We start from the raw sequence: 11,914 nt of genomic DNA on the forward strand, positions 1-11,914 counted from the left end.
GGTGCACCCGGTAGTGCATGCATGCACGATATGCAGTCCATGACTCCATGTAACTAAGTAACTACATGTACATGAATGTCATGTATCATTGATAATCTACTCTTTATCTACTCTTGGTATAAATAGTATAACTATAAGCGATGAGGAGTCAATGAAAAATGGTTCACCCCATGCATTGAGATCTACAGCCGGCTAGCCGGCCGTACAGGGAGTCGAAATGACGTGGAAATATTATTATTATTATTATTTGGAAAGGACGGGAGAACTTCAAATTCAAAGGATCAGTCGGGGAAGTGAACTGCCTGAAAAGAGAAAAAAACGCCTGGTGGGTCTGGCGTTTTTTTTCTCTTTTCAGGCAGTTCACTTCCCCGACTGATCCTTTGAATTATTATTATTATTATTATTATTCCCGTTTGTCTCTTTCCCTCAAAACCAGTCAATATTATTATTATTATTATTATTATTATTAAATTTTGAATAGGGCATTATGGTCTCAGTGACTTTCGAAGTATAATTAAATTTTCACCAGTTACAGCCCACAGATTTACATTGTGTTTGTGACAGGGCCAGGCAACTTGAGGCAAGGGTACATGTACATACACAATGAAACCAAGGCCCAAGGCAAGGGTTTCATACTCTGGGTACAGTCATGGTCAATCTGCCCTTTCGCGGCTTTGGCTTAAAAAAGCCACAAAGCTTATGGCGGGCAATTCCTCCAAGTTGAAATTCCGCTCCTCTTTCATTATCCAGATACTGAACAGGCATGAAGCACACTAGAAATGTACCAAACTCTGCCGGCATTATCCACCAATTCTTGGGCTAATCTGCCAATTCGGCTAGTCCGGTAACTGGAAACTGTTCGCAACACAGAACAATGCACCAGAACACACCAATGCATGCCCTCAACAGTCCATAACGTTGATAACGTACTTCGAGTACTATTATGGCTATGGACTCTTGATGACGTCATGCACATAAGACGATACATGTCACATATGCAACTGTAGTGTGGCCCATGCCGCATCCATGAAGCAACATAGCGGGAAGACAGGACAGGGAAGTCACCGCCAATAAACCACATGTATCATGAGTCATGACACAGCTCCTCACATCTGATACACCGGCAGCAAAGAAACCATGGACGAGTCTTGCTCTTAGAGTAATTCAAAGGCATTTTGCCTAAACTAAGGACTAGGGTGCCTGACTAGTAGCAGAACTATGCTTCCAGAGACCAATTTGAAGATAGTGTCCTCTAAAAAATCTTTTGTAAATGGGCCGTGAATAAAATACCACGGCAAAATGATGTCATGGTCCTGCCAATCAAATTGCTTTGCACGCCGAACACAATCATAGTCATGGCAAATCCAATGCACACGCCGTGCATGTTTGATGCAGCGAACATTTGAAATGAGTGTCCACTTTACATTGCTGCTTGCAAAACTAGTCACTTGAATAAAATAAAACTTCAGAAAAAAACAATGCGAACACATGTGCCCACAGATGCAGACAGTAATCCAGTAGTAGTAGATCACCAAGCACTGGCAAGTCTACGAAAGCGTCCCTCGGAGGCCAGTAACTCAGTATAAGCGGGTGTAGCCGAATTTTGCAGAAAGCAAATGAGTCAAGTGAAATGTCTGTCATGCAATCGCCAGGGCATTCGTAAGGATTCAATGCTAGGCACTGTGAGTTTTAAAACACCTAAAAAATTACTAGAGTGACTTGCAGGAGCACTCAGATGCAAAGTCCCAGCCCATGCATGTTGGCATCCCATGATACAGGGTGAACTTTGGCTTGGACTGTTTTAGATGATTCAACTGCAATAGTGCCGGGATCCAAACATCAATCATGCTGCTCCAGCCCAATGGCAATGAAGCAGCGGCAATGATCCACCGCCTAGGCCAGGCAAACATCATTAGCCATTGACTAATACCAACATGGCTCAACCCTAACAGTACGGAGTTACGCGTTCAATCAGAGCTTGAAGCTTTCCTTTTTTGCTCGTTTGCCGTCAAACTGCAGCGTCTGGTCGTATCCCACATCAGCGCCAACTTCAGCATCATCGCCTTCGATTTCCAGATAGGATTGATTGCCTCGTCCCTTTTCTCCCATTGATCCCAGGCGCTTCATACGGGTACTACTACCTCCGCTGGCCTCGTGCTGTTTGTAGCTGGTAGTCGATATAACAAGCATACGGTGGGAGGACCGCCGCTTGTACAAGTAGACAAGAAGACCTATAAACATGATACCTCCAAACGCACCGCCGACGGTACCGCCGACTATTCCGCCGATGTTGCTGCTGCTGTCTTCAGGTGGTGGATTGGTGAGATCATCGGGCACGCCCGTCTGGACCGAGCCAGGTACAATGGTTGCACCAATCTGTCAGGAACACATGCGCACACGCGCACACAAGTACATGCGCATGCACAAGCATAAAACACAGTGGCCCACGTAAAGTTCTGAGCAATCTTATCTCTACATACATGTACCTCCCAACCCCAATTTTAAAAGTGCTGTTGTGAACATAGAACTCCTTTGAGAAGTCAAGCGGCCACGGGGTGCTGGCCTTGCAGTCGTGAGCACTGCTGGTCCATCTTTGCAGTGTACGTGAACTACAGTTCGTGTACCCGCTAAGGGCCGGTGAGGGCACCAGCCCCGGTCATTCAACCGGATGTCAATGTCCACAATAGTACGGTTCATGTACCACCAATGCAGGATGTGTGTCAGTGTGCGTATGTACATGTGTATGTGTGTATGTTAGTGTGCCGGTGTGTGTGCCGGTGTGTGTGTGTGTGTGTGTGTGTGTGTGTGTGTGTGTGCGTGTGTGCCGGTGTGTGTGTGTGCGTGTGTGTATGTGTGTGTGTATGTGTGTGTATGTGTGTGCGTGTGTATGGGTGTGTGGTGTGTGTGTGTGTAAAATTCAAATCCACGCAGCCATTCTTGAGCAAATGTCATACTTCTACGAGCCTTGCTCATAGACATGACTAGTGCGGCATGCGGTAACGCCGTACATCACATTGGAAACACGACTGCACCACCGTATGATCGTACACTTTGGACAGTACCTGTTGATTTAGCTGTGTCTGGTCAGCTTCAATGATATCTGTAAGAGCTGTGCCGTTGTATGCCTTCCCAGTGCTTTGTCGGACGAAGAAGACAACCTGAAGATCGCCGTTCTCTGCCCTGGGCGAGGGAGAGACGTACACAACGGTTGGAGTGTTTGTTGTGGACTGGCGTCTTCTCCGCTGATTCGCCGGCTGGACAATTCGTTCAATAATGGCGGCGCGAAACTTCACATCATAGCTGGAGAACCACTGATCTCTCTGAAGATCGGAATAGAGAAGAGAGCCGCTATCATGATTGATGTTCATAAAGCTATGCTTATTATGCCTAGTGGTGCGATCACATTCCAAGTGATCATGATGGCTTTGTGAACAAGAAAGATTGATTGGGATTCGCCAACACTCATGCAGATTTTACATACAATCTATAAGTCTATAGACAGCATGGTAAGAAAACAAAAATACTCTCCTCTGAGTCATAATCCATGTCCACGGACCAAATGAAATGCCACCATGATCACTAGAAGCTCAGTTGAAAGCTGAACACCATCAACTTAAGCCATGCCCTGTCACCTGCCATGCTCTGTCTCCTGCCATGCTCTGTCTCCTGCCATGCTCTGTCTCCTGCCATGCTTATGATCTTGTGTTAGTGTACATGTATGTGTTGTGTTATAGCGAGATTGGACTGGTTCCCTGCTTCCAGTGTTTCTTCTATGTTGCCAAGACAATGCCAAGACAATGCCAAGACAACGCTACAACTGTAGACTATCCCAAGACACCAGTACTCACAGTGACATTTAAAAAGCGAAGTTCAACGCTGTTCTCACTCTCATCCTCCATCAAATCTTTAGCTGATATAGAGATGATGATAGGTGAGGTAACGGGTGGTGCAGTGGCTGTACGCGGCGGAGTGGAACTAGCAGAGGATACACGGCCGGGCTGTGTCTGTGTGTTGTCTTTCCCCGGCCGGGCTGATGTAGACAAAGCTTGCCGGGATGGTGTAGGGCTGCTGCTTGCCTGGTTGACCGTAGCAGGTGTTGAGGTGGGCGTTTGCTGGTCCGTGCCACTGCTGACTGGAGGCTGTGTGTTGGTGCCTGTGGATGCAGCAGCAGTTGTAGCAGCAGCAGTTGTTGGAGCACCAGTTGCTGGAACAGCAGTTGTAGCAGCACCAGTTGTAGCAGCATATGTTGTTGGAGCACCAGTTGCTGGAACAGCAGTTGTAGCAGCGCCAGTTGTAGCAGCAGAAGTTGTTGGAGCACCAGTTGCTGGAACAGCAGTTGTAGCAGCGCCAGTTGTAGCAGCAGAAGTTGTTGGAGCACCAGTTGCTGGAACAGCAGTTGTAGCAGCACCAGTTGTAGCAGCAGAAGTTGTTGGAGCAGCAGTTGTAGCAGCAGCTGTTGTAGCAGCAGCAGTTGTAGCAGCAGAAGTTGTTTGAGCACCAGTTGTTTGAGCACCGGTTGTTGGAGCAGCAGTTGTAGCAGCAGAAGTTGTTTGAGCAGCAGTTGTAGCAGCAGCAGTTGTAGCAGCAGCAGTTGTAGCAGCAGAAGTTGTAGCAGCAGAAGTTGTTTGAGCACCAGTTGTTGGAGCAGCAGTTGTTGCAGCACCAGTTGTAGCAGCAGCAGCAGTTGTTGGAGCAGCAGTTGTTTGAGCAGCAGTTGTTGGAGCAGCAGTTGTTTGAGCAGCAGTTGTTGGAGCAGCAGTTGTAGCAGCAGCAGTTGTAGCAGCAGCAGTTGTTGGAGCACCAGTTGCTGGAAGAGCAGTTGTAGCAGCACCAGTTGTTGGAGCACCAGTTGCTGGAAGAGCAGTTGTAGCAGCACCAGTTGTAGCAGCAGATGTTGATGGAGCACCAGTTGCTGGAACAGCAGTTGTAGCAGCACCAGTTGTAGCAGCAGAAGTTGTTGGAGCACCAGTTGCTGGAACAGCAGTTGTAGCAGCGCCAGTTGTAGCAGCAGAAGTTGTTGGAGCACCAGTTGCTGGAACAGCAGTTGTAGCAGCGCCAGTTGTAGCAGCAGAAGTTGTTGGAGCACCAGTTGCTGGAACAGCAGTTGTAGCAGCACCAGTTGTAGCAGCAGAAGTTGTTGGAGCAGCAGTTGTAGCAGCAGCAGTTGTAGCAGCAGCAGTTGTAGCAGCAGCAGTTGTAGAAACAGCAGTTGTAGCAGCAGAAGTTGTTGGAGCACCGGTTGTTGGAGCAGCGGTTGTAGCAGCACCAGTTGTTGCAGCACCAGTTGTAGCAGCAGAAGTTGTTTGAGCACCAGTTGTAGCAGCAGCAGTTGTTGGAGCACCAGTTGTTGGAGCACCAGTTGTTGGAGCAGCAGTTGTTTGAGCGGCAGTTGTTGGAGCACCAGTTGTAGCAGCAGCACCAGTTGTAGCAGCACCAGTTGTTGAAGCACCCGTTGTAGTAGTACCAGTTGTTGGAGCACCAGTTGTTGGAGCAGCAGTTGTAGCAGCAGTAGTTGTAGCAGCAGTTGTTGTGGATGCTGCAGTTGATGCAGGACTGGTTACACCGGAACTGGTTGTCTGAGCTGGAGTCATTTGACCCGGTATTGTTGGAGCAGCTGTTGCTGAAGCAAAAGGTGTTGAGGTAGCGGTGCTTGCAGCAGGAGTTACTGGGATAGATACTACTCCAGTTGTAGCTGTCTGTGATGATGATATCGTTGTTGGTGGGACAGAGTTGGTGACTGTGGAGGTCATTGCGGCTGGAGAAGTAAGGGTGGCTGTTGTGGGTTGTGAAGGTGTTGTGGGTGGTGAAGTTGTTGTCGCCTGTGAGGATGTTGATGGTGGCGGCACCATTGTAGGAAGTGCAGTGGTTGCCCTGGTAACCAGGTTGCCGGTGGTTGTACTACCAACTGTTGATGATGTCATCGTTTGATTAGTGGCATTCGGTGCTGGACTTGCAGTTGGATTTGTGCACAAGGAAACGTAGTCTGGACAACATTTATCCGGTTCAACTGTGACAAGCAAGTACACAAACACAATCATCAGTGTAGCATTACGCATTAGCATTACGCACCCCATTCACAATGCACGTTATGATCTTATGCTACAATTGTTAGTACAATTTCAACGGTTTCTGGCAGTTTACTGTAAAAGCCATAATTATATATATATAACGAAGTGCTAACTCTAACGAGTTAACGAGGAGAAATCTGTCGTTAAAATAGAAATCGTTATACAGAAATCGATACATATACTGTCCTATTGAGCATTGAGAATGAGTGAGAATCGTTACCTTTGGTACATGTAAACTAGTCAATTTTGGGAAATCGTTATATATGTGCCTCGTTAGAAACTGAATGGCTTTTACAGTACTCAATTAAAGAATATAAGACACGAGGAGGGGTGATGGTGGTGTCATGCGGACAGCAAGGGATGCACCTTGATGATCACTGCTAAACGTACTTCAAGTATGCATACCATTCATTCACTGTAACACAGTCTTTTCTTCACCGTCAAAATGCATGTATACCAAATAGTCAATTCAGGAACACTGTACAGTCAACCTTGCGAAAAACGCGACTCTCGATCGGGCATGAGAAAACTGTTCTTATTTGCAAGCTGTCGTTATTCGCAGGGTGTAAACTATGCAGTGAAATCGTCACTAGGCCTGATGATCGTGTCATTAGCCGCAAGTTGTTGTTGTAACCGAGGTTATAAAATCATGAGCTGAACTCTACATGTACATACCACAGTGCTGGCAACTGAAATCCGACCCCGGCCTGATTGTCGTGCTCACTGCAAGTGCAGCACTGATTCCAGTGGTCTCTATTTCCCAGTGTTAAACAACAAGCGCGTGCTGGGGCTTTGCAATGCGGGCACGTCGAGCTGGGGTTGGATTTCAGTTGCCACACTGTACTTGTAATCCTGAGCAAGGCAGCATTGTCCACTGTACATACACAACAATGTGCGGCAGTACCACGAAATGCGCTCGTAGTGTGTCGTATGGTGTCGTACATGCTATACGAATGGCATCGTGTGTGTGTTTTGTACAGAGTGGCAAACCTGTGCCCACATTTACAATATCACTCCATACACAATACATCAAAATGTAATGGTGGTGTCATCGCAGAACCACTCGTGTCTTTAATATTGATTTAGGAAACTTCACTTCTCAACTCCAAACTCCAAAAACGGTCTCTTCACTGTGATTCAAATTAAAATTTAAATTTGCATTGCACCAAATTTTCGGGCCTGGTCCATCATCAGGGTAATGGGTTAATAGTCCTTAAACATAAAAAATACCAGCCATGGGATGTGTACTCACCAGTGAACAAGTGACAAGTAGGATCGCATTGGCAACGTAAGGAGCTGTTGTCCTTTACGAACAAGCACTGTTCAGAAACGGTGCGATCAGCGCACCAGGGACGTGGTGGAGGTGGTATTACTGCCACACACACCGCATCGTAGTCATCGCAGCAGTCGTTGTTGGTTTTGCAAGCGCTGTCACACCTGCACGGGGCCATTGTGTCACTGAACATACAGCCCTCGTTCACACACAGCGTCTTCATGGGTGTGGTGGGCGGCATTGTTGGCACGGTAGGGACGCACGTGGAGTTACGATAGCCCGGGCAGCAGGCCGAGTTTCCAATGGCACTCTCGCATCCAGGATCACACTGGCATGAGAACGAATCGTTAAACGCGCACCTGTTGGCCAGGCCTGCTGCGGTGCAGTTATTGAGTGGTAGCGGAACTGGCTTGCACGGCGATTGATTGTATGACGGGCAGCATGTGTTTGTTTTGGCACACTCCTGGTTGCAGTAGCAAGCGTAGCCGGGAATGCGCGACTCGCACGCATTCCGCAACGCCAGTGCAGTGCAGTTCTGAACTGGCGGCTGAGTGGTGACCACAACTGTGGTCACTATCGTAGTGGGTATCAGCGCGGCGCAACGGACTGAGAAGTCGATACAGCAACTGCTGTTCTGCATACAGCCAACACTGCAGCTGCAGTTCGAGCTGCTGTTCCCGCAGCCAATGGAATCGCACGTCGATGTGACGGTGGGCACGGGGAGAGTAGCGTTCTCTCCGCACACATCCGCCTGGTCGGCACAGCACTCATTGGGGCCGCCATCAGCATTGTTCGTACAACCAGCAAAGCACTGACACTTCTGACCTGGCACAGGCGCGACTGCATCGCATGTCTGGTATTGCGAGCAGAAGCCAAGGCACGTGTAGAAATCCATGCAGCAATCCGGGGGAGTTCGGTCTAAGCAATCAGGATCACAGAAGCAAATCTGTCCCGGCCGAGGAGTAATTGAGCAGTTGTATTGACTGGGGCCACAAGTACCGGGTGGGTACGTGATGGTTGGCAACGGTATGGGAGGTGTAAAGCTAACTTGACCGGCAACACGATGGTCGGCAGTAAGAACCGTCACAATCACCACCACCAGCAGGCTACCGCACTGTACCGCGGTGGTATTCCGCTTCACAACCATCCTCGCCGTAGTCTAAGTCGTGTCAACGTCTCCCTTTCTTCTCCTTCTGAGTTCTATTCCAAACGAGTACAAGGTACTGTTGTAACTAGTGTAAGTCTATCGATGAACCTAATCGCTTCTAATCTTGGCAATGTTGGCGCAATTCGCTCAATGCACGCCCTTCCCTCCAGTTTCTTGCCTTTGGCTCGCAAGAGTAGCAGGCTAAGCGTGTCGCTCTTGTAACGTGACACCAGTATTAGTATTGGCTCTCAGCGAAGGCAGCGATCTCACTGCACTGGCGCACAGCAATCGGAGTCGCCCGAAAATGATTTCGATCGCAGTAAGAAAACAGCTCATCCACCGGATCCGGCCAGTCAAGACTGTAAGTGGGAATGACACGGTTCGAAATTTACGATATCACCTGATATGCTAGCGCTGCGCGTGAATGGCCGGTACACCGGTAGTTCCATTTCATCATTATCCTCGTCTCTGCACACGTACACGTACCTAGGCTACAGAACAGGCTACACCATGTACCGGTGATCTACCGGCACATGGTGGATGATTTCCCAAAAAGGATGCGCCCGGGCTGGGCAAAACTTATGCACCTGCCCACCGACACACAGTCTGTGGTCGGTCTGGAGATCGAAGCTGCGGAAGATACTGCAGCAGTGCAGGCTAGATCATAGATGTGCATCATGTGCCCGGCCAGGTGTCCGAACATGCTACTAACACTAACCATGCTAACAGTTACATGACTGGTACACTATACTCCGTGGGCTCCGGTGCCTGGCACTGCATCATGATTGATGCTGCATGCCTGAGTAATAATTTATCGGTGTGCGTAATATGGTAATGCGATACTACAACTGTTGTGTAATACTAGACTGGTCTACACAGTACGCTGTCATTAGATTCACATGGCTGTGTGGCAGACATGGGCAGTCTTGACTGGGCTACGGTCCGGAGTCATGATGCTTTACAAGACAATGGAGGGAGCAGTGAAGCCGAAGGGCTTGACAACTCCACGAGCAACTGATAGTGATAGCCCATTGCATACGTCGTGCGCGCGGGTACTCTACTCCGTGAACCTCGCGACCGAACTGTCATTGAAGGACACCCTCTTTGCAATGCACGGTTCTGTTCTGTTTGACATCCACATTATCACCAGCCGGGTTGTCATACTTTTTTTGTCATCATAGTACTAGGCTATAGGCCATAGGCTAGGCCGGGACAGAGTACGGGGGAGGCGTTACCATTATTATTAATAATACCGGCGGTAAATAATAATGGTAACGCTGAGTTCAGAAAGGATCGCTTTTCCACATGAGTACGGCCCAACAGACACATACATTTTAGATGTACAATTATGAACATACTTTTAAAAGATGTACCTGTCAAAATCCGGTGTCAGGGCGACCCTGCAGCAAAGGACTCTGGTCCCGACTGCCCCCCTTCTCGAGCTACTGGGTGTGCCAAGCTTGCCACAGCTTCTCTTCCAGAAGCTTGCCATCTTCGTTTTCAAATGTTTAAATGACAAGACAAGTCCCCTGTTAAAGAATCTGTTCGTGCCGATCAACGACCCTGCCACACCTCAGCTGAGGACGACACGGGGTCAAGTGTCAAGCCTGCTGAGAGTTCCGTTCCCGGTCAACTTCCTCCCTGGTCCTGCTGGACGTCGTTCTTAGTTTGTTAGCAGCATTCTGTGGAATGCTCTCCCAGTTGCAGTCCGTACGGAAGGTGATTGGCAGACATTTAAAGCTCTAGCCACGGCTCTCGACTTGCCCAGCCTTTACCCATATTAACATTCTCTGTACCTAACTTCATGTCGAAATCCATTTTAACAATCCGCATATCTCTCCTCCTCCCCCCCCTCTCTCTCTGTCTCTGACACACACACACTCTTTCTTTCTTTCTTTCTCTCTCTCTCTCTCTCTCTCTCTCTCTCTCTCTCTCTCTCTCTCTCTCTCTCTCTCTCTCTCTCTCTCTCTCTCTCTCTCTCTCTCTCTCTCTCTCTCTCTCTCTCTCTCTCTCTCTCTCTCTCTCTCTCTCTCTCTCTCTCTCTCTCTCTCTCTCTCTCTCTCTCTCTCTCTCTCTCTCTCTCTCTCTCTCTCTCTCTCTCTCTCTCTCTCTCTCTCTCTCTCTCTCTCTCTCTCTCTCTCTCTCTCTCTCTCTCTCTCTCTCTATCTCTCTGTTGTTGTTATTGTTGTTGTTGTTGTTGTTGTTGTTGTTGGTCATTTTGTGACAGCTTCTACAATTCCCTGTCCAGGTAGTAAAGCGTCTCTCTCTCTCTCACTCTCTCTCTCTCTCTCTCTCTCTCTCTCTCTCTCTCCCTCTCTCTCTCTCTCTCAGGCTCTCTCCCCCCCCCTCTCTCTCTCTCTCTCTCTCTCTCTCTCTCTCTCTCTCTCTCTCTCTCTCTCTCTCTCTCTCTCTCTCTCTCTCTCTCTCTCTCTCTCTCTCTCTCTCTCTCAGGCTCTCTCTCTCTCTCTCTCTCTCTCTCTCTCTCTCTCTCTCTCTCTCTCTCTCTCTCTTGTTGTTGTTGCTGCTGCTGCTGTGGTGTTGCCGTTGCTGTTGTTGTTGGTCTGTTGTTGTTGTCGCTGTTGGTGTTGCCGTTGCTGTTGTTGTTGTTGTTGGTCATTTTGTAAGAGCTTGGACAGTTCACTTGTCCAGGCAATAAAGCAGTCTCTCTCTCTCTCTCTCTCTCTCTCTCTCTCTCTCTCTCTCTCTCTCTTTCTCTCTCTATCTATATCTATCTCTCCTCTCTCATCATGCATGCGTCACACTCTCATGGAAATTTTTATTTTATTTTTTTATTTTTTAAGATTGCATGCTTCACACTCTCATGTAATATTTCTTTCCTTTCTTCGTCTTTTTGTGAGAGCTTGGACAATCCACTTGTCCAGGCAAGAAGGCAGCAATGCCTGTTCATTCTGGCGAAGTAAAATAAAATATACCAACCAACCAACCAACTTACATGTAAATTTACACGAAGTCTTAGTTCATAGCTTATACAAGCTTATACAATGTACATGTCTGCATGCGTTTCGTCATGATTTCCTTGTTTTCATTCATTCATTGGTAATTACTCTGCATAAAATCTGCGTACAAGAGGTTGTGGATCTGGTCAATGGGAGTGGTACAATTGCATTATGAACTGACTCAACTACACTATTAGTTTCCTCGAATCACCCTAACCCATAATCTTCTATTACATTAGCAGGTGGACGCCATCCAAGTGCTTGTCGCACATGAGGGTGAGCATCACTGGTTGACGTGTGCTTTCTTGCTCCACTCACTTCAAGGCAGACATGCCAAACTGTGATCCGAAGACGCCAATTTGGCTGATGATAGCCCTGTCTTCGTTCACAATTGTGAACTTTAGCATCGCTGCTGTGGCCATCTTGCTTTGGATTCGCCTGCGACATTACTACCTCCACCATGATGCAA

The 11,914-nt window shown here is 48.0% G+C and overlaps 1 protein-coding gene across 1 annotated transcript; it reads right to left on the reverse strand.

Moving 5' to 3' along the window:
* Nucleotides 1-1,135: 1,135 nt before the first annotated feature.
* Nucleotides 1,136-8,865, reverse strand: LOC135808751 (mucin-5AC-like). The gene is made up of 4 exons (XM_065321977.1): nt 7,321-8,865; nt 3,849-6,007; nt 3,063-3,320; nt 1,136-2,376 (listed from the first exon to the last, which is right to left on the reverse strand). Exons 1-4 carry the CDS (start codon nt 8,486-8,488, stop codon nt 1,972-1,974), a joined length of 3,990 nt encoding a protein of 1,329 aa, XP_065178049.1. The 5' UTR covers nt 8,489-8,865; the 3' UTR covers nt 1,136-1,971.
* Between the last annotated feature and the right edge of the window lie 3,049 nt (nt 8,866-11,914).

This window comes from Sycon ciliatum, chromosome 2 (assembly GCF_964019385.1).
Source record: "Sycon ciliatum chromosome 2, ocSycCili1.1, whole genome shotgun sequence".
Classification (NCBI taxonomy): domain Eukaryota; kingdom Metazoa; phylum Porifera; class Calcarea; order Leucosolenida; family Sycettidae; genus Sycon; species Sycon ciliatum.

Excerpts from the sequence above, each read along its gene's own strand:
- LOC135808751 (XM_065321977.1), bottom strand. The coding sequence starts at position 8,488 with ATGGTTGTGAAGCGGAATACCACCGCGGTACAGTGCGGTAGCCTGCTG. Across the intron at positions 3,321-3,848 it reads TTCGCTTTTTAAATGTCACT|AGAGATCAGTGGTTCTCCAG; the intron begins GTGAGTACTGGT and ends TCCGATCTTCAG. Across the intron at positions 2,377-3,062 it reads AGACACAGCTAAATCAACAG|ATTGGTGCAACCATTGTACC; the intron begins GTACTGTCCAAA and ends TGTTCCTGACAG.